Genomic DNA, 22,002 nt, shown 5'->3' with positions numbered 1-22,002 from the left:
AGGTCGGCAAATCATTTCTCTCCAAAACTATTATATATTCCTCTGCTGCATGTTACGCTCTGTTTCTCCTACACTCATCTGTCTGATATTAACAATGTTACTGCAGATCGAAAGCGAGCAATGCGTAGTGCTGATATAAAGTTAATGCGCATGCGTATCGTTACTTTTCTTGTCTGACGCGCGTTCGTCAACATAATGTAAAGCCTCTATGTCAACTCTTTGATGCATTACGAGATTCTATAATTCATAAAGACAACCATAAACTGTTTAGCTATATGATTAAAGTATTGTATACTTTTAATTTTGACTTAGCAGTTAATTTATCGTTCGTGTAAATGTGTATGGTTGTTTTGTTGTTATGCATGCACACTGGGATGTTTCATTTACTGCTACTAAAATTTAATATCCCCAGTCAACAAAACGATCGTATCTGACCCATCATTTGACAGAAACAATGGCATGAAAACCATGATGGAAAAGTAAGACGCAAAAACGACCACAAACGTAGAGATGCTAAGGACTTTTGCATAATGCTTTTGTACAGAGTCACGTGTTTAGATGGATTAGTTCACGTTTGAATTTATTAAAAGATGTCACATATAAATGGCAATTCTAAAAAACGAAGCGATAGCCAGTGACGTTTATGAGCTCATTTGCAATGAAGATAAAGTGGGGGGGAAAAAATGCAGAAACTTTTATGTTATGTGGAAAAAAGGCATTTAACAATGTTATGTGGAAAAAAGGCATTTAAAAATTGATATTTTAGTGCAAATTACGACAAACACAAGCAGAAAATGCGCTCTACACGATTCGCATTAAATAAAAACAAAGACAAAAGTTGTAATGAATAATTTATTTAATCACGCCACCAAAATGCAGGCTCCGCCAACTTCTTTAATTTTTTCTTCTGCCTTGCGGCTGAAAAATTTGGCCTTTACAATTACTGGTTGTTTGGGCAGTAGCCCTTTTCCAAGTACTTTGAAATAGCCCTAGAAATAAAATAATTATCAACAACAAAATTTTTCCGAATAGTATGTTTACAAACTTGAAATAAAAAAATTCCACTGAAATATAACACAATGAATTTTGAACATAAATTGGTTGAGGAACATCTAGGCAAAACAGTTAAATGGGAAACAGTCGTGTAACAATGTTTTTACATTTAAGAAATAAAAGATGTTCACTGTGTTTGCACAGGCTTATGCAAACCAAGGACACCTTTGGGAGAACTCGAGAGTTGATCAGTGCAAGGCCGAGACCAAAGGTTGCACATGCTCGAGAGTTCTCCCAAACGTCTCCGAGGTTTGCATAAGCCAATGCAAACACGAAAAACATCTTTTATTTCTTTTATAAAATAAAATAACGCGAAAGACAAGCATTTTAATTTTTCCTCTAAAATGTATTCGTGATCGATTTGCAAATTCTCTTTGACTGATTGATCGATTTGATTGGTTCAGCTCAGATGTGTTTTGCACAGGCTAATGCAAAAACAACTCTAGACCAATCACTGCACGCGTTTCATTGTTTTTATTTGACAAAACAAAATGATAAACATTATGCATCATGAATCTACTATACAATCAGCAATTTTATCATTTGCAATTCAATTCACTGGTGCTTAAGCCTCGATGATTTAGGAATATGAAAATGAATTCAGTAAATTCGGTCGTGTATATAATACAGCATTTAAGTTATTTCATATTGTGTTTATCCATTTCTACAATTTCTTTTAAGACAAATTATTGTGTTGGGATAAGACACCAAATAGACAAATGAAATAAACGACTTGTACTTTGCTAATCCTCAAGAACAAAACCGTCAACACTTACAGCTCTGACAACATCAATAACAGGTGCGGGACCATCTTTCTTGTCTTTGTAATATTCTCTAGTTTGGTCACTGACCAATGACCAGATTTTGTCCAAGTTGATAGTAGGACAATGATATTTATTCTTTGTCAAATGAAAGTATCGCATTCCAACTTTGCCAAAATAGCCGGGATGGCTAAAAACATTGAAAAACAAAATTACAAAATTCTGAAGATAAACAAGAAAGATATTATTGAGAAATAATCAGCTCGCGTACTAAAGTTGCCTAAATACGTATCTGGACGAGGGAAATAAGTAGTGTAAATAAATCGATTTCAAGAACACTTGTAATGTATTTTAAAGGTCAAAAATTTTGTCATCATGGACTTTTTGCGTAGATGACCAAATGCTGGAAATGACGTACAAAGTAGAACACAGGCATTGACGGTATAGCTTTCATTATACAGACTTGTAGTTAGGAATAAAGCCGTTATAACAAATCTTCTAAAAAAACTACAATTTTAATTAAGATTTGTGAATAATTCGACGACATCGATTGAGTCAATAATGAAGGAAAACATTTTAAAAAACACATCTCTTCGGACGCAATTTCCTCCACTGAAATAAGATATTCAAAACTTCCACTTACTATTTGTCAAAGTTAATTCTATGATGTGTTAAACCACCAGCATTTCCACGACCACCAGGATGTTTACGATGTTTACCTTACATAAAAAATACAAATGAAATGAATTTTTACAACATATGTCGACATATAGTTTGACTGATTGTTGACATTTGAAATTTCTATTGACTAAATATGTAAGCAACATGTATGGAAATGTACAAACATCTGATACATAAAAAAATTTATAAAGTAAATGGTTTGAACCCGGGAGTATCGTTACATGTTTGTAGATGTAGATTGCCCAGGTTGGTATAGTCCTGAGAAGAACTGTTTTTGTTGTTGTTGACTCTGAAGATGACTACCGCTAAGGTTGTCAAAACGCCAGTCAACAACAACAAAAACAGTCCTTCTCAGGACTATACCAACCTGGACGATCTACATTTACAAACATGTACAGAAATTTATGATACACAATATCTATGCACAGGCTTTTGCAAACCGAGGAGATCTTTAGGAGAACTTTAGAGCATATCAGTGCAAGGTCAAGACTGAATGTTGAGATTTCTAACAAACGTCTCTGAGGTTTGCATAAGCCAGTGTAAACATGAAAAAAGATTTTTATTTCTTTTATAAAATAACAATAATGCGACAGAAAAATTTTGAACAAGCGTTATAATTTTGCTCTATAATGTATTCATGATTGATTAGGTAATTCCTTTTGATTGATTGAGCTCAGATCAGTTTGCACAGGATGATGGAAACAAGGCTTTGACCACACACTTTATTGGGTTTATTTTATAAAAATCCTTAGTTAATGTGTCCATATGGTAAATAATTTATTATAAAACAAAAACCTAGTCCTAGATTTGATGTGTCCCATAGCAAATCCATGGCATGTCTGAATACATTACAACAGCTAAATTTTAATTCAAAATACAAATATAACATCAAAATGATAGAAAATTTCTAAGGAAAATTTTCCAGCCAAAATTTTACCAATAAGACATTTCATAAAGTATTTTGATTTTTAGATATATATTTCAATGTACAAAAGATTTGGATTCAACCTAGACATAATAATGAGTCTACCTTGATCATAAATAGTATTATGGTAAATTATGTAACCTCAGTGAATTGGTTGAGAAGAGTTTGATGTTAAGGTAAATTATAAGCAATCAGTTGATCATGGGTTTAAATGTTTCAAATCTCCCTCACATCCCATCATCTGGGATAATTACAACTCTCAATGAACAGATTTTGAGTTTCCACATTGTTTGATTAGAAATGGCATTAAAACCTTGTATGAGTACTATTGTTTACGTAAAAAATAGCAAACAATTATAAGACAGCATGTAGTATCAGGCCGCACATTCATATAAACAATGACAATTAAAAGTTTTGAACAGATTCTATCTTTTCTGATCATTTTAGAAGCACCTTGGTGTTCAAGACTACAATTGTGCAAAAACATTATGCCTGGTTTTGGAGAAAAAATAAATCAATAGTTAATGTATTTAAGTGATTTCAACAGCTGGTCTTACACCATGGTTTATGTACAGTCCAAGTTAAGATGTCGAAACAATTTCTTAAACATGTCAAGAATTAATGAATACTGCCCATCATAATCCTCCTCAGAGTTATTATATACTAGTTACAGTTTATTCTGATGTTTTATAGACCATCAACATTTATTAACTTCAACACATTTAAATCTAGGCCAGCCGCGAGACAAAAATAAAGAGACAATGTGCCAAGTCAATAACATTTTCACAATCTACAACATTTCACTGGAACACAAATAAAATATATATTGTTTGTAATGTTGTTGAATTACATTACTAAAACTTAGAACTCGCATATTCCCATTTTCGTAAGCAATTCTACCATTGCAATGGGTGGTAGGTAAATGAAAATAGCTAAGTCTTTCACGGGGAAAATTAATAACAGCACAAAATCAACCGATCTAAGCTCATTTCTACTCTAGCTTAAAGCTTTATGCAAACAAATTGCTGCGAAAATATTAATTGAAAGTTTTCAACAACCATTCAATACTTACCTATTCGACCATGGCCATGGCTAACGTGTCCTCGAAGCTTTCGAGTCTTTTTCAACCGAGCCGTCTAAAATAAAATACAAAAGCTAGTTAAGTATAATATAAAAGAGAGAAATATGACACGAATTAAGTAAAAAAGGTATTACAATAACATATAAGAGAGGTCTACAAGAACGATGTTTCAAACCAATGAAGATATAAAAGGATTTAAAACAAACTATATAAATCTTACCATAACTTCTACGTGGTAAAGAAAGAGACAAAGACTAGATAGCCGCGCCTTCATTAGTCAATTGAGACCAGCGGTAATTTGGTTCAATGAAATACGTCATGTACTACATCATATAAATTTTCTTAGATGTTGGTAGATGTAGTCGTCCAGGTTAGTAAAGTCCTGAGAAGGAGTATTAATGCTGATGTTGACTGACGTTTCGACAACCTTAGCGGTAGTCATCTTCAGAGTAAAGTGAAGCCTTGTACACTACTCTTGACATTAGTTTTTCTGAAAAAATACAATAATTCAAATTAATGACCAAGTGTGATTCTAGGCGGGAAGCGAAGCGAATTCCAATGATAAATATGAAAGGAAAGTGCTTTTGAATGAAAGAGTCATTTATAACAAAACTATATAAGATCTTTTATGTATCTCTACATCCTACTTCATAACATATCATCTAATCTTGATTGTCATATCTTTTATCCAATCACATTCACGAAATTCAGTATGCTGCAAATACTTTAACTTATAGATATTCCACACAACTTTTAATTTAATTTATGTTGCCTTGCGAGTTAAGACGTAACGTTATGCTTCCTATATAAATACTCTTTCTTATATTATTTCTGTGTAGGAAGTCTCTTTTAAAAGCACTTCGCTGGGCTTTGATATTTACCATTCGAATGCAAAATAAATTAAGGTGTAGCTCATCGTATTGGTAATAGAGGGCTCTGTCATTAACAGGATCATAGCAATTTTGAACGAAGGCAGTTTAGACTTCAGAGGACTCCTTGTTTTGCTGTCTAAAAAAGAAACAAAATACCGGCAAACAAACTCAATTTCAACATAATTGCTAATTTTAGCAGGATCTATATTGACGCCAATGGTTGACGCTTAATTCCAACCCGAACCAAAACTCAAACTTTTAATTCTAACACAAAAACAACAAACCCGTTCCATTTTGTTCGGTTCCTGCCCTTTATAATAAAAAACTCTGACTCTGTGATGATGGCTTTAAAATAATTTAGCCAGTAATTACCATTGCTCCATGGTGATATCGTCGCCTCTGGCACAGTATAGGAAGCAAATAGCAGTCTCACTTTAAATTTGACGGATATCTCAACACACATGTAAATCGCACAGAGGAAAAAGGTATTTGAAACGGTAAACTCAATACAATATATCTCAAATTGGAGTATGTTTCATCTTATATTTACATTCGTGACTCTACATTACAAACGACCTTGATCTGACTTATAAAAAAACGTTGATAATGTACAATTTTTTGTAAGCATTGATCAACAGAGCAATATGGCAGCCGAAACTTTGATTAAAACAGCGCGAATTTCAAATTTAGTTTAATCACTGCAGAAGTGAAGATTTCAAATTGACACAACAGAGTAAGATAAAAAATTCGAAGATAAACCCTAAAATAAATAAGAAATATAACTATATTTCAATATTTAACACCAATTGTACTCAATTCTACACCCGTGTGAAAAACATGTTTAAATGTCATTTTCTTTCTTCTTCTTTGCAGCAGGCTCCATGTCATCATCGCGTTCTGAATATTTGCGGACGATATTTTGGAAGTCTGCTGCTAATCTTTTACCCATTTTTCCCACATCTGACTCAGCCTAAAATAAAAATATATATTTCCTTCGTTTATTGTCAAATATAATATTTAAAACAATACCACGGTGCAAATAAATGTTTGTAAATGTAGATCTTCCAGGTTGGTGTAGTCCTGAGAAGGACTGTTTTTGTTGTTGTTGACTGACGTTTCGACAACTTTAGTCATCTTCAGAGTCAAAAAAAAATATGTTTTCTTTTTTGTTTTTTGTTTTTTTGACTCTGAAGATGGCTACCGCAAAGGTTGTCGAAACGTCAGTCAACAACAACAAAAACAGTCCTTCTCAGGAGTATACCAACCTGGACGATCTACATTTACAAACATGTAACGATACTCCCGGGCTCAAACCATTTAAATAAAGTAGGAACAATGGTGAACTATTTCAAGAAAGTTATGATTAATCAAATCATGGAACTTAAAATCGATGACATATCGACAATTGTGAACTTGTTTGCTTCAGAAGTTTTTACACAATAAAATAACACGGGTTAAATTATTGGTTATTGTATCCTTAGTTAAACACTTAGTTATTGTATCCACGCAGAGCAATGATATCATGGATGCAGTTTTTATCATTGTTTCAGCATTGAGTCAAAACAAAAGCACAAACTTTGCAAAGGTTGTTTTTTCTTTTACAATCGTGGTAAAGAAACTAGCAATTTAGGGATAGTACAAAGTTTCGGAAAACCACGACCTTGAGTGAACCTTTCGAGTTTTTACTAAATCACTAACTGCGAGATCAATGTAAAATATTTATCAGTAAACCTTGCGCTAAAATACTCAGGTATGCAATTCATTGCATGGCATTATTTAGTAAAGTACAATAAAGAAAGGTGGAACTTACATCGTTAAACAGAGCGCAGTTACTGAAGACCAGCTTACAGTCAGCGATGAATTCATTTACAGAGTTATAGTGCTCAAAATGCATTGGTTGAAGTTTGGTTTTTATCAACGTGAGATCCATGGGTTTTTGTATAACTTTATAATAGTTCGGCACCTACATGTACGTAATATAAAAACGTTGCTCAAATGCAAGTAAATGAAAAAACTATGAATTATTTGTATTACAATGTCAACTGCTTACTGCATAACTTCTGAGACTTTTACATGCAGGATGATTTTAACAATAAGGAAGGATTTTAGTGATGAACTGGTTCATAGCAGCATAAATAAAATCGTACGACCTAGTTTTTGAATCAAACTTGTTAATGCATTTTTGAATTGGTCGAAGTGAAGTTCAAGTAATCCAGGTGTTTGGTCGAAATCATACACATTGGTCATCTCTGACCAAGTCTGAAACCATACACATGCAAGAGAGTAATATTCAAAATTTAGAAACACTCCGAGTCTCAGACTGTACACACTAAGGCTTCATGTTTTACAAAAATCGTTATAATGGTGTAAAAACAATACAACATAGAATAAATTATTATAAATACACGTTGAATAAACTTACAGCCTTACTAACTTTATCATGGAACGGTGTGCTATCGGGATGGCAAAACAACTCCAGCAGCATTTTTTCACATCTCTATAAACACAAGCACTTGATGCAATGTATAACAGTTAACGCGCATGGCATTATTAACTGAGCATATTACAAAAAATCGGGCAAACAGTAGAACTAAAAAACAAGTGCCAAGACCAGACATGGTAAATATACAACATACATGCTAAAGCTAAATGTTTGTAGATGTAGATCGTCCAGGTTAATAAAGTACCGAGAAGAACTGCTAGTGTCAATGTTAACTGTCTGCTTTAACCTGGACATACTACATTCACAAACGAGTAACTTTACTCGCACGTTCAAACAATTCACATGTCAAAGCCTTAGAATAACTAATAAGGAAAGGTGAAGAAATTTTTTTAAAAAAGAAAAAAAACATTCAAAGTGGAAGACTAAGGAATTCTACATCAAGCACTCACCTTAGCGTCTCTTTCTGAAATACCATCGACTGGCGCACGACGTTTCGCATTTTCTACATGAAGTATTGAATATATTCGGATATTTTAAAGACAATTCTTTGCGTCTACTGGTTTTATACAGTTACTGGTATCGTATTTTAGGACTGAAAATTATTCAATGAATGAAATAGAATATTTAAAAATAACATGGGAGCAGTAAATAGAGATTATTTTTACCATGTTGCTTCCGCGGTGCATCCAAGCTTTCACATAAACCACAGTTCCAAGAATCACTATCGAGTTAGCATAAAATACCAGAATATTAGATACATCTGAAAATCATGCAACTTTGTATGCTTTAGAAGAGGAAACGTTATCGTTAAAAATATTTTATCGATGGCCTTTTTGAAAGATACGTATATGTTGGGCATTTATATTCATATTAAGAATTCGCATTCCGCCGGGCAAATCCATAGTCACAATACTTAATTAAACCTATATAGTGTCATGGTAGATATTTAATCATTTTTATGCACTGAACTATAATACATGGAACGCTACCTGTAATAGAAAACCCTAATAATTTTTTGAAGCCAAATCTTACACCCAGACACGCGAGATTACACCAAGACATGCGTGTGTAGTCAACGAATTATTACTCCGCGAGAGAAGCTCGAAACACTACACACGCGTGTCTGGGGTAAAATCTCGCGTGTCTGGTTGTAAAATTTCGTTTCAACTGTTTGCTAAAGGTTACGTTCCATGTATTTTTTAGTTCAATGTTTTTACGTAAGCTATAGTGCTACCTATGGTGAATATTAAACCATTTTAAGCTGAAAATAGCCTAACATGACCATCCATTTTGATTGATAATTACAATTTTGAAAACAAATTTTAGATTTGTCCCCACATTTAATGTAGTCTAATCATCAATTCAACAATAATTTCAAGGTACGTAAAACAAACCTTGGTGTAGAAGTCAGTGATGGTACATGACAATTTAAATGGAAAACTTTAGGTAAAACAAACCTTGGTGTAGAAGTCAGTGATGGTACATGACAATTTAAATGGAAAACTTTAGGACATGTATCACAACACAGCAGTTCTCCACCATTATGACATACAGCACACCAATCATCGTTACTGCTGTTGGACGATGGTGGACCATTCATTGGTGAGGATGAAACATGGACAATTTCTTTACCTGTAGAACAACTGCATAGAGATGATGCTAAATCTGGCTCCTAAAATGAAAAATTATTCGATTAGTAATTCCAACATAACACCGTTTCAAGGGAGAGTGGTTCGTTTCCTAACAGAAAATTTTAAAATAATGGATCTTAAAAAATTTCTCATTTAAAACAAAATTCAACTTTTTTTTTCCAAAACAATTGTCTCGTGACGGTTCAAAACACGAAGCAAAATTCCCATAAACTGACATATATATATTTTCAATATATTTTTCATGTGACAAAACGAGAACAAATTGGGAGGGGCACTTGTAAAAAGTTACTCGTTCACAATTCATTTCTGCCAAACATAGGCAACAAAACGACAAGTAAGGAAGAAGCGGGGTAAGTCCCGATACAACACATCAATATTTCAAAGTTTCATGAATCTTTAGAGTCTACAGAAAGTAATATGAAAGTTTTTCCAACCTCTTTCACAACAGAACAGTCATATTCAGGAGAAAGATTAGATTTTTCAATTTTAATCTTTATACCAGCGGATTCCCGTATCTCGGATTCAACAAAAGTAGGTAGAGGGGATTGTATGGGTGAAACAAGGGTTTTGCTGGAAAGTACAGGACTAGGTGATGGAGTTGATGAGGACTGTGAAGGATCAGGGGAGGGTCGGGGTAAATTTGGAGAGGATGATTGATTGTTGACAGTTGATATTGAGGGTGCTGACGCAGAGCGTTCACGTGCTTGAGGTGTAGGTAAATTATCTCGTCGTAAGATATTACTTAGCATGTTGTTTAAATTGATTGTCGGTGAGCTGAAAATGTTAAAACACTAACAGTTAGTTACACAAACATCAAAGTAGAATTTCTACTTGTCTTTATCGTAGTGACGTAGCCAGCCCGCAAAGTTGGTTGTGCCATGTAAATTTCCGAACATTAACACTTCATTAGAGATTTACTGTTTTTATAGTGAGTGAAGACCTAAATATTTTACACAACACGAATAAACTTTACGCAACTGGAACAATTAAAAGTAATTATCCCCTCAGAAGACTGATATCGTTGAAGTTGTCTTGTAGAGCAGTTAACACTTCAAATGATTCGTTTTCAATTAGAAAGAAGACTATAACACTTCTTTATAACGCTTTCTTTTCCATAACGCTTTCTTAAAACACTTTCTTATTACGCTTTAATAAAACACTTTCTTATAACGCTTTCTTTTCCATAACGCTTTAATAAAACACTTTCTTATAACGCTTTCTTTTCCATAACGCTTTCTTAAAACACTTTCTTATTAGGCTTTAATATAACACTTTCTTATAACGCTTTAATAAAACACTTTCTTATAACGCTTTCTTTCTTATAGTTATAAAACTATATAACTATGTATAAAATTATGTAACTATATAACTATATAACTAATTGAAAATAAAATAAACCACGAATTACTTCATCGAAATTTATTCCCTACAGAACTGTTTCGTATGGCAGTTGTTTAACTTGCCACACTCGCCAGGAGAATAAATATAGCACTATATAAACGATATAACTATATATAAAATTATATTAAAACACTTTCCAATCTTATTTAAGAAAGCGTTAAAGAAGTGATCAGGTTCATCACCAGAAAAAAACAACGTAACAATTGATCAACTAATTTAATTTTTTATAAGGTTCTAGTTCTGGTTCTGGTGTGTGTTTCAAAATTCAAACTTTCATCACTTATTAAAAAAACGTCAGACAAGACAGACAAATGGCGCCAAGCAAGAATTTCACGAATGTCCGACAAACAGCAACGTGTCAATTATTTATAAAAGAGGCGTGTCGACATAATGTTTTGCATTTTTTATCAATCAACACTACATTGGCACATTGCCCATGAAAATACCAATCGTCCTTATTATCCAACCACAATGTTTTCTTTGTTGTAAAGATTGCATATTTTTATTTGTAAATAGTTACGCCTAGAACAGCTTTTATGTTGTCTGGCAATCACGACACATTGTATTTAGTGGCAGATGGTGGAAGCAGATGTTTAATGTTATTGGAATATTTTTGTCAAACGGTTCTTATAAACGCGGCGGCGCTTTTTGTTGATGATTGAGTACATTTCTCATTCAAATAGAAATTTTATACATAACCTATTATTAGGCACTACATATATATATAATTAAAAAAAAATCATCAAATATTGAGCAGCTTTGGCAGCAATTTTGTGAAAAACGTATTTCCATCGTCTAAAATGATGGTGTTTAGGTGTTCATAATATTCATATTGAAAACACAAAATTAAAGATAAGCAAACATGATGTCATTTAGATAACATGAAAGATGATATTACTAAACAAACTTTAATAAACAGCATGGGCATAGGGTGCGGTGGAACTTTAACTCACTTCAATAAACAGCATGGGGGTAGGATAAGTGGCACTTCAACTCACTTCAATAAACAGCATGGGGGTAGGGTGGGTGGCACTTCAACAAACTCTAATAAACAATATGGGGGTAGGGTGGGTGGCACTTCAACAAACTTTAATAAGCTACATTGGGGAAGGGTGGGGTGGCACTTCAACTCACTTTAATTAACAGCATGAGGGTAAAGTGGGGTGGCACTTCAACAAAGTTTAATAAACAGCATGGGGGTAGGGTGGGGTGACACTTCAATCATGATGGACAATATGGGTGAGACTAGTTTTCAGGGAGAATCAAATATTACCATTTGGCAAACTTTATTCATCTGACGAAGTCTTAAGGGATATTCTCATCATAGCACAACAAACAATACAGGAAATAAAAATGTCTTGAACAAAAGTTCCTTTGATCATGGTACGTAAGAAATGTTTCTATTTAGATTGATTGGCCTCAGAGATGTTCAAATGGACTGAAGTATGGAAATTTGTCCCTTGATGATTACCAATCATATAAAATTGAGAATATGTAGCAACACCCATTAATTGGTAATACTAGTAGATGCTCATGTGGACAGAGGCATAACAAGTACGTTAATTGGGGTTTATATTCATATATTCAGTTGTACCCTACTTATTTCTTTTGAAATTCAAATCACTTTCAAAAGAAATCAGTAGGGCACAACGGAATATATGAATATACACTCTCCCAATTAACATTCTAGTTATGCCTCTGCATGTGGAATATAGTTTAGAGATTAGTGTCTTAATAATTGTCTCATATTAAAGTTCGGAAATGCAAGCCATTAAACGGCTTCAATCATTAATTATACGAACTTTCAAGTCTTACATATTTACGTCGTTCATAGAACAGTTGAAGTTAATGAACAAAAATACAAAACATTACAAAGGTTTAAAATAAATAATTGCATCCACATAGAGCACATAAAAGACAATCAGGGTGTATTGAGTTAACTTGCCAATACCCGTTATTCTCACAATTCATAAATTTCATACTTTTTTGGAGGTAAATGCCATTTTCAAAAAAGCATGTTGATTTGTTGAAATTTACAGCTTACTAACCTTGGGCTAACTTGAGTGGGAAGAGATGTTGGCTGTCTAACAAGATATGACACATCCACAGCCTTTCTTGAAGAATTTATGGTTGATACATCAGTGTTCATTAAATGTCTTGAGTTATAACTAGGTACCTGGGGATTACTAGGACTATGTTGTACATGCCAGGTTGTTTGAGGGATAGGATTAGTTCTGTTTGGTGCTTGAGCAATTGAAGGATGAATCATGGAAGAATTTTGTACACCATGCAAAGGCATACCAATGTGTGACGTTATAACATTTGGGTAAACTTTTGATGAAGGTTTGGGATTCATTGTTGTATGCAAACCAGGACGATTATTTAACAAAGGGAAGGGATTAATTTTCATTGCAGTTTGGTAAGCTGGTGGGTTGGTACTTCGAGCTTGGAGATGATTGGACCTTTGATTGGATTGGGTCATGACCGAACCTGTTTTTGCTATAACATTGCACAATTTTACTGATTCAGATACAAACTTTAACTCACTTGGTGCAACTGGAGTAACGCGATACTTTAAACTCAATAAGTTCTGAATCCTAGAGCCCAGTTGTCGTTGTGTCATCAACAGTGAAGCATCACTTCCATTCAGTACAGCATGACGTGTAAACTCATGATTGTGTTTTAGTATTGCCTGCATAAGATTCAAATCTTTCGTCTGTTTTAGTAAGAGTTTTCTTTTAAATTGAACTAAGGCCTGCAATTCGTTTAGCAAGACACTTTCGCGTTCCCTCACGGCAGAAATGATATCATTTGAAGTGTTTTTAATGTCGTTGACAACAGCCTCCGATTTAAGTTCCAAATGTGTCGTTGAATTTTTAACCGAGTCAATAGATTCGGCGAGGGGAGCGAGCTTCTCTTCCAAACATATCAGTTTTTTCTTAAAGAATTCCCTATACCTGGCCGCAGCTTCGTTGACAAACTGATATTGGTGGTGTTTATGCTCATGAAGTTGGCAATCTCTGCACGTCAATCGTTCACATTTCACACAAAACAATTGTAATTTTTCGCTAGGATGTTTCTTGCAATATAAACAACGTTCGCTCCGGTTGTTATTTCGTAGACTTTCTTTTAATTCTTCCCCCGATTTAATTTCATGATCTTTCGTTACACGAACGCGTTGATGAGCCTGTACACAAGCGCTACAAAGCCATTCTGAGCAGTTTAAACAAAACGATGAAGCATCACTGTCATCTTCACACGATGTGCATTTGTGACTTGCAGATTCATTTTCTCGACTCGGTTTCTTTACAATATCGAGTATAAATTGATTATCAATTAAAGTTGCAACCCCTCTAGCTGGCACAAGAAACTCCTGGCCACATTTTGGACATTTTAGTCTGGCCGAACATGGAACAGCAGATGTCGTGGATGGTTCGTTGCCTCTTAGACGATCCTCTAAACAAGATTGACAAAATGAATGAAGACATGGCAATAGTTTCGGAGCGACGCTATCAAAGCCAGTTTTACAAATAGAGCACGATTTTGGTAAGCTGCTATCTTCCACAGCTACAGCAGTCTCTTCTTTATCAATTTCAATAGTCTCTATAACGTTCATTATTACAAAGATAATGAAGTAAAACAACTTAGACCAGGTCAGTGTGAGACTCCAGTTTACCCTACCGTATGAAGGTGGGTTGGAAGTTGCAGGCTATTACACCCGCAAAAACGGCAAAATGAATATAACAGAAGACAAGCACAGGCGGTAAATCCACAGTATATTACATTATTACACAATCAAAATATCATTTGGTATCATAGAACAATGTCGTTTCATCTTAATCGACAATAGCACCAGTTCAATGTACGTTGTTTAGCTCATATTTATCAAGTATTTTCCTGCATGACGCGCTGAAACATGTTTGTTCTCGACATGACACATCAACGCATTTAGACAACAACACCTGTAAACTTCACGCATTATTGCAGTTTGAATGACAACTAGACTTAAGTACATAATAGCAAATTGACAATAATTCATTATCTTTCGAAAATTAAAAGTTGACAAATAATGCAAATATACAATTGAAAAGAAGAATCACATATTTCATTAACGCACTTAAAACAACCACTGTAAGGGTAGACTGACATTAGGGTAAGTTGAAGCCAATGTTAGTGGAAATTTGGTGTCTAATCTAGCTTGAAACACACAATTTTAACTATCAACGCACAAACAATACCTGATGGCTTGGTTAGTTCCAAGTGAATAGTTCATACATGCAAACAGAATCTTGATACATTGAGAATTTTCAGTGTGTTTACATTTCAATTTGAACAGTTCACCAAAATATAAATCAGAAATTATAGATGAAATCACAACATAGCATTTTACAAATATTTAATACCGTCCGCAGATGTAAAACATTTTCAATTTTTCTTTATCTGTAATTATAGACAGAGAGACGTGTTTATGTCTAAGTCTCTAAGTGTCGACGACATCTACTTTTATACTAATTACATCTTATATGATAAATTGTTAGCGTAACAAGCAATCTAGTGTTCAAGTGTATCTAAAGTCAAAAAGTTGCAAGCTTTGCTCACTTCTAAAATATATTGACAATCCATGACATCCACGACAGTTCATACATATTTATGTTCGTGTAAAAGAACTGAATGGTTAGTTGTTTTGTGACATTTCAAAACATGACTTTTTTGAATTAAGGATTTGAACTTTTTGCAAACTAACAAAACTCATTATAAACAATAGATAACGAGTTGAGATCTACCATTATCTAAATTTCTAATGAATTCAGCAAATAAAAGATTCCCCATGACAGGTCTAAGAGTTAGACTCCTAAGAATCGAAGTTCAAGTTTAGCTTAACCCGTCATTACTCGCGGTATCGTGTGAGAAAAACCGTCTTTAAATTCTACCTTCGTCATGTGATCGATACTAAATGATATTCACCAATTTACTAAAATAAATCTTTTAGATTCATACGAGATTCCATGGCATATCGCTAAGATTTCCTAAATCCCCCGACTCCATTACATTCATCAGTAATGACAAACTATCTTCTTCATCGTCATTCAAACCAGGATTTTCCATCGCTTCAATTGCACCTTGTATTCCAGCCAATTGTTCCATTAAGATACCATCCGTTAAGGAGTTATTCTCCTGGCCGAAATCATCCTCCTGGCTCATGTCAGCATTTTCCCTTTGGTTCTCTTGCGCAACACCACGAACAGAATTTCCCGTCTCGCGTGGCGAGTTTTCAGTGAAGTTAGACGTCCGCGGAACAGATTTAGGTCTGTCGAGGTTAGAATACTTCGCAGATTGAGAATTCCTAAACGTTTTGTAAAGTAAACTGATAGTTGATGCAAGTTAATTGTTAGGACAATGGGATATTTCATGTGACGTCATAGCAGCCATGTTGGTCGGTTGTTTCAAGATTTTTAACATTCAACTGAACACGAAATCCCAAAAAAATCGCTTCACGGTTTTTTCGACTAACGTGGCGGCCACTGAAAGCACACTGTTAAATATTCCACAGGCAAAAAAGAAAATCTGAAATTCACTGTCAAGAAATATAGAAGAAATTCCAAATAAAGACATTACTTACACTTTTAATTGCTGTCCAATTCTTCTTGCTTCCTCCGCAAGAGCTACACCAATATCACCAACGCTGTTAAGCCTGCTGGATTCATCCATCATTTTAGGTCCATTGTTCAAACCACGCTTTCTGAGATTTCACTAAAATACAGACAAGTACACATGTTTTTCATGTGCATATTAAAAAACCGTGTTAGGATTAATATATTATAAATATACTTTGATGATGGCTTTGGAATAAAGTCGAAACACGGTGCCATCCAGTAAACTGCTATAGTGGCGAGAATCTCTCGTCCATACGCAGTTGAAAGAGATTTGACTCGTCTCCAATCCCTGTGGGCTTGTTAGCTCAACAGGTAGAGCGGCGGACTAGTATCCCGAAGGTGCGAGTCTCGTGCAAATCTCGTGCAAGTCACATGTTTTCATGTGCATATTAAAACCGTGTTAGGATTAATATATTATATATAAGTACACATGTGCAGCTCAAATAACTGGAAAGATTTTGAAAACGTATGAGTCTTAGATTCTGTGCAAAATGACAAAACATACAACAAGAACACGCTTAACAATGTCATTTTTGAGTTTCCTATTGGCTATGCCTTTATCTAGGTATAGAAACTATTGAGAAATGATCATTATCAGTGTGAAAAAAATATTGTAACTTTTTGAGCTGCTCTAATATTGATAAATCAAAAAAGATTAATTAGTGGAAATGATTGACATCAAAAATTCTATAAAGCATAGCTTTGTTTTATTGGTCAAAGAAAGACTGGGGTCAAAAAACCCCTAAATTTTGCCTTCATCTTTCGAATATCATGCAAAAAGATTTGTCATTTAAGAAAAGTCAGGAGGAATAATAACATGACCTCTACAGTGTGTCGCGAAAAAACAGACCATACATAAATCAGCTCATTTTGCGTTTTGCAAAATACCGTTAAATTTATGCAACAAACTAAGCCGATATGCATGTCTAAAGCGTGTTTTCCACTAGCCACGTATCGTAAGGCATCGTAGCAAAACGTAACATGGCGCATGCGTGCTTGCGCCTATTGACCATCAAATTCATAATCACGCATGCGCCTTGTTACGTTTTGCTGCGATACGTTACGATACGCGGCTGGTGGAAAACAGGCTAAAATCTGCGTGTTGCGTTTTTTGTTTCAGGCGCACTGCATGAAGTATAGTGCAAGCAAAGGTTTATTTCATTATCAATTGCTTGTTTGTCTAATTTATCAAACGAATTATGGTGAAAAAAATACAAGTTGTATTTTCAAGCAATCTGATTTTTTTATACAAAACCCACCATAAGTTTGTCGATTTCAACGAATCGAGCTTACACTCACCGTCATTGTTATCAAAATCAGTCAATTTTTGTAACAGAATACACAGGTTTTCACTCATAACTTCATCATTTCCATCAACGTTGTTTTCTGATGAGTTCTGAAAGAAAATTGGGGGAGCATTTTAAGTAGAGCATTTGAAGATGAGCATTTGAAGATGAGCATTTTAAACAGAGCATTTCAAGCCAGCCATGGAAGAAAACACTGATGCTATTTAAAATGAACAAACCAAGAATCAAATCACGTCACGTTTTTCCCATCAAATAAATATTAAAAAAGAAAAATATATATCATACCAAGTTTGAATATAGCAGAAGACAAGCACAGGCGGTAAATCCACAGTATATTACATTATTACACAATCAAAATATCATTTGGTATCATAGAACAGGGCGGATTGAAACTACGTCACATTCAGCACGCGACGTAGTTAAATTCTAAATTTTAAATGCCACTAGTTGAAAAGAAAAACAATTTGCCGCGTGTGGTAAATAAGTATAAAAATAAGTTAAAAAAGCAGTTAAAATGAGTGTTATTTTGACACCCATGATTTTACAAGGAGAGTGGTGCAGAAATACCGCCCTTTATAGATTATTGTAACTCTTGCTAATGGCGTTATTTTAACACCAACCACTTAACACCAAAAAACAGTGTTACTTTAGCACCTTTGTGGCAGAAGAAGGTGCTATTTCAGCACCATTAATTGGGTGTTAAAGTGTTGAGGTGTAAATTTAACACGCTACAATATGTTTAAGGTCATATGTTGTTAAATCAACACCAATATTGGTGTTATAATAACACCTTTGTTTAACACCACCGGTGGTGTCAGTTTAGCACTAGAGAAAGTGCTAGTTCAACACCCCAAAAATAACAGTGTTGATGTTAAAATTATTGCATATTTACAGGGTGTATAAGGAGGAGGAATTTATCTAGCACTAATACCTATACAAAACAATGATATACAAAAATGTTTTATTTGAAGCCGCACAAAGAGCTCATCACTGGACGTTGGAAAAAGAAATATTACAGTTTACAATAGGGTCAAATGGTCTAAATTCTTTCAACCTAAGTTAAATTGTAATAATGGGAACGAATAAGTTGTCTTGATTTGAAATGTTTCATGTGGTTTGTTTGGGACAAACTTGAAAAAGAACTCAATCATTTTGAAGGTTTTGAAAATAAAGCCTTCGCGAGTTAAAACATCCGCCACCAAAAAGCCAAAGAGGAAAATGCTCACTCATAGTGCCTTCCCCATAATCATTATGAAAATTGCTGTGAATTCTACAAAGTTTGCAATTTTGTAGACAGCAATGTATGGATATCACAACTAAGAAAGAACGAGCCAAAAGAACCCAGGGATAGATGCAAAAAATCAGCTGGGTTCTCGTTGTGCTAAATGGAATGGTTGGCAAAAGTATAAAAGGAATGTGATCTCACCGAGATCTCCTATCGCTGTGTTCTCGCTAAAAGAAAGGAGATCGCGGAGAACACTGGTACTGGACTGGGAAAAAAGACAACCACAAGATAAGATCGGTTCTCAAATGCAGAAGCGGGAAGATGTAAGAAGACGCCTTGCAATGATTCCTCTCCAAGTACAACAGACTTTGCAGATTCGTTAAAAGAGCGGAGAAAACCGACATACCAGGTCCCCTTCATGAAAGGAATGGCAAGAAATAACTAATTAGTTACGAGAAAACCTTTTTAAACAGTGTACTCGGCGTACTTGGGTACAGTTTGTAAAACTTTATCGTCCACTGGACAATCAGTGAATGGAAGAATGTCCATTGGTCAGACAAATAATGTAGTGAGCATTCATCATCAAGTTTTTGTGTGCTCCTATGATGTTATGAAAGAACTACTATAACATATATTTGCTTATGATTTTCAACATTTGTGGGCATCTTGTTTGTATTTCTTCTTCTTAAAAACCCCCAATAAATATTCAAAAATATTTTCAATAAATGAAAATGTTAAGAAAGGACACAAATTCTATAGAAAAAGAGATTTTCAGTCTCAGGGGCTGCTTCTTCGACAGCTTCAAAGCATGAAAATACATTTTTCTTTATCATTTCGGGAAGTTTGTTGTACGTAAACTTTCCTTCCTCAACGTTTTCCTTATCTTCTTTCTCAACTTCTCTCTCAATTTTTTCATTCACCACGATTGTTCTAATTTCTTCCATTGCTAATAAAGTCATCACACGGTTGCTTTGTTACAAAAACAATAGTATCTTTAAGGTTGTGGCAATTGCGCATGAGTAAAGCATTTTCTTCGGCGTGCAAAACGTATGGAAGTTTTTGCTCGACACCTATATTGCGGCTTGATCCTCTTCCATATTCACCATAACGCAGTTTTAGTGGATATCCGTTCAAACCAAATCCGAGGATTTCCAACTTTGAGTTCACAATCACGGCTCCATCTCCAGTTTTCGGATCATCCGAACGTTGAGCAAGAAAACTTGCAAGAGTCAACAAATGATTGGCTTTTTGTCGATTTTTCGGATCTGTAGGGTCGAAATCACTGGATTGAGATTTTACATATGGATGTATCTGAAAAGAGTCTTTTGAAGACCTTCCAGTCGCATGCATAACCCTTGCTATCCATTTCGCTGCGTCAACAAACCGTTCTTTAACTCTCTTGTCCATTTTCTTATCATACGCTGGCCATGCTTGCTCGCGTTTGATTTTTTCCTTTTCCTCAGTGAGCCATTCTGACTCCCATTTATTAAACTTAGATTCATTGAATGGTTTATTTGATTTACAATGCCTAACGTCTTCAAGAACATTCTTTCTTATATCAAATATAAACAATGATGCAGCAACTGAGCTTGACTTAAATATCTCACCGACTTCGTCGATTTTATAGTCGTTGCCTGACGACTTTCCCCTTGATCTATATTATTCTGGTTTAAAGGGAAGATAATCTACACGGTCTACTTTTGATCGAACAAGAAGTTTTGCACAAAAATAACAAGGCTTTCGAGACATGAAGATTTTGGAGCCTTTCGCTCTTTCTGGATGTTTTATCAATAGTCTAGCAACGGCATGAATTCCCTCTCGTGAACAGTCAGCTGCGTATATCTTGTCGTCAGCAGATACTAATACTGCCCCAACTTGGTTAATATTCTCATCGATTTTGGCTCCTTCACGGGTGACAAAATCTTTCATCCAGAGTGCGATGATCATGAAAAGATTATCTTTACTAATTCGCGGTGGATTGTTTGCGTAGGAATTGTCGCCAGACATTCTATACTATATATGAAATAAATATAATAGACGTCAGCTTGTATATGGTATATGGATGAATTATAAACATTTATAATTATTGAACCCCGCGCTATGCGACGAGCGTAACCTAAAGGAGACATATAATTGGCTGATTGAGCAAGCATAGGGGGTCGAATACACAAAATTATAAGCTTCAAAGTACACATTTCGAGAAATAACCTATTTTGTTTTGATCATAGCTTTTTCGATGAATGATGGTCATTTATCACGAGTAATCGAAAAATGTGTGGACAAAAAGATAACGTAGTCACCTGCATGCTTTGTAGCTAATTTAAGAAATTTTTAAAGAAAAAGTTTTTTCTTGCGTCATGGTTTTGAAGTTGAATGCCAATCATTTATAAAGTTCATGTTAGACAGAACGTAAGCAGTTATAGACAAAATTCATGTTAGACAGAACGTAAACAGTTATAGACAGACATGTATTTTTCCATTCATGTTATTTTAGTCTTACATTAAATACAAAATATATGCATGTCAGTCGCAAGAACTTTGAGGGTTGGTTGAAAATCATTATACTGCATGTGGCATACAAAAACGTTAAAGTGGGATGTTATTTGAATTGAACTGCGAATGCTTTCATCCTTTTGGTAAGGGAAGAAAAGTGAAACGAATCCATAATTGAGAAAACTTCCATTTGAAAGACGGAATCGACGCGGTATTTTTATGTACAGGCAGTTGCACAACATGTTGAAAAGTTGAGCACAAATTAAAAATAAAATTTTAGAACTAAAGTTGCTCCAGTAAAAATAGCTAATAGTTGTTTGCGTACTGATTGCACAAGAAATGTTTGCGCGATAAGGCGAATGTAAATTCAAACACTCATATTTTTGCTGTGTGTTGCCTACCTATACAAGTGTCAAACATAACAAAAAGAACAATGAAATCAAAGTAGCATTTA

The 22,002-nt window shown here is 34.6% G+C and overlaps 4 protein-coding genes across 6 annotated transcripts; all 4 read right to left on the bottom strand.

The window, feature by feature from the left end:
* Positions 1-838: 838 nt before the first annotated feature.
* Positions 839-19,534, bottom strand: LOC124454468 (60S ribosomal protein L27a-like). The gene is made up of 7 exons (XM_047005280.1): positions 19,529-19,534; positions 13,473-13,476; positions 4,722-4,750; positions 4,493-4,556; positions 2,458-2,533; positions 1,830-2,004; positions 839-989 (listed from the first exon to the last, which is right to left on the bottom strand). The coding sequence occupies exons 3-7, from the start codon at positions 4,722-4,724 to the stop codon at positions 861-863; spliced, it is 447 nt and encodes a 148-aa protein (XP_046861236.1). The 5' UTR covers positions 4,725-4,750; positions 13,473-13,476; positions 19,529-19,534; the 3' UTR covers positions 839-860.
* On the bottom strand, positions 5,897-14,764 carry LOC124454464 (E3 ubiquitin-protein ligase TRIM33-like). 3 transcript variants are annotated; one of them, XM_047005273.1, is made up of 9 exons: positions 12,918-14,764; positions 9,903-10,242; positions 9,308-9,488; positions 9,211-9,244; positions 8,482-8,537; positions 8,266-8,318; positions 7,796-7,870; positions 7,184-7,336; positions 5,897-6,343 (listed from the first exon to the last, which is right to left on the bottom strand). In XM_047005273.1, the coding sequence occupies exons 1-9, from the start codon at positions 14,483-14,485 to the stop codon at positions 6,215-6,217; spliced, it is 2,589 nt and encodes an 862-aa protein (XP_046861229.1). In that variant the 5' UTR covers positions 14,486-14,764; the 3' UTR covers positions 5,897-6,214. The 3 variants fall into 3 exon arrangements, with proteins under 3 accessions (XP_046861229.1, XP_046861228.1, XP_046861230.1); XM_047005272.1 differs by lacking the exon at positions 9,211-9,244 and having other exon boundaries at positions 9,274-9,488; positions 12,918-14,763; XM_047005274.1 differs by lacking the exon at positions 9,211-9,244 and having other exon boundaries at positions 7,808-7,870; positions 9,274-9,488; positions 12,918-14,763.
* Positions 15,568-16,710, bottom strand: LOC124454469. The gene is made up of 2 exons (XM_047005281.1): positions 16,490-16,710; positions 15,568-16,213 (listed from the first exon to the last, which is right to left on the bottom strand). The coding sequence occupies exons 1-2, from the start codon at positions 16,579-16,581 to the stop codon at positions 15,862-15,864; spliced, it is 444 nt and encodes a 147-aa protein (XP_046861237.1). The 5' UTR covers positions 16,582-16,710; the 3' UTR covers positions 15,568-15,861.
* Positions 19,535-19,985: 451 nt separating the features above from the next.
* Positions 19,986-21,062, bottom strand: LOC124454792 (cytidine and dCMP deaminase domain-containing protein 1-like). Its single transcript, XM_047005544.1, has 2 exons — positions 20,803-21,062; positions 19,986-20,709 (listed from the first exon to the last, which is right to left on the bottom strand). Exons 1-2 carry the CDS (start codon positions 21,060-21,062, stop codon positions 19,986-19,988), a joined length of 984 nt encoding a protein of 327 aa, XP_046861500.1.
* Positions 21,063-22,002: the final 940 nt, after the last annotated feature.

Source organism: Xenia sp. Carnegie-2017, unplaced genomic scaffold (genome assembly GCF_021976095.1).
Source record: "Xenia sp. Carnegie-2017 unplaced genomic scaffold, XeniaSp_v1 HiC_scaffold_3, whole genome shotgun sequence".
In the NCBI taxonomy this organism is placed as follows: Eukaryota; Metazoa; Cnidaria; class Anthozoa; order Malacalcyonacea; family Xeniidae; genus Xenia; species Xenia sp. Carnegie-2017.
Note: the sequence above shows the minus strand (reverse complement) of the source record. Positions and strands in the feature narration are given on the sequence as shown.

Coding starts and splice junctions, on each gene's coding strand:
- LOC124454469 (XM_047005281.1), bottom strand. CDS start 16,581: ATGATGGATGAATCCAGCAGGCTTAACAGCGTTGGTGATATTGGTGTA. Junction 16,214..16,489: donor ATTGGACAGCAATTAAAAGT/GTAAGTAATGTC, acceptor CAAAACGTTTAG/GAATTCTCAATCTGCGAAGT.
- LOC124454792 (XM_047005544.1), bottom strand. CDS start 21,062: ATGTCTGGCGACAATTCCTACGCAAACAATCCACCGCGAATTAGTAAA. Junction 20,710..20,802: donor AAAGGCTCCAAAATCTTCAT/GTCTCGAAAGCC, acceptor AGAATAATATAG/ATCAAGGGGAAAGTCGTCAG.
- LOC124454468 (XM_047005280.1), bottom strand. Junction 2,534..4,492: donor CCATGGCCATGGTCGAATAG/GTAAGTATTGAA, acceptor TTTTTATGTAAG/GTAAACATCGTAAACATCCT. Junction 2,005..2,457: donor AGAATTAACTTTGACAAATA/GTAAGTGGAAGT, acceptor CAATGTTTTTAG/CCATCCCGGCTATTTTGGCA.
- LOC124454464 (XM_047005273.1), bottom strand. CDS start 14,485: ATGAACGTTATAGAGACTATTGAAATTGATAAAGAAGAGACTGCTGTA. Junction 7,871..8,265: donor TTTCAGAAAGAGACGCTAAG/GTGAGTGCTTGA, acceptor TTGTGTTTATAG/AGATGTGAAAAAATGCTGCT. Junction 6,344..7,183: donor ACTGCGCTCTGTTTAACGAT/GTAAGTTCCACC, acceptor TTTTTATTTTAG/GCTGAGTCAGATGTGGGAAA.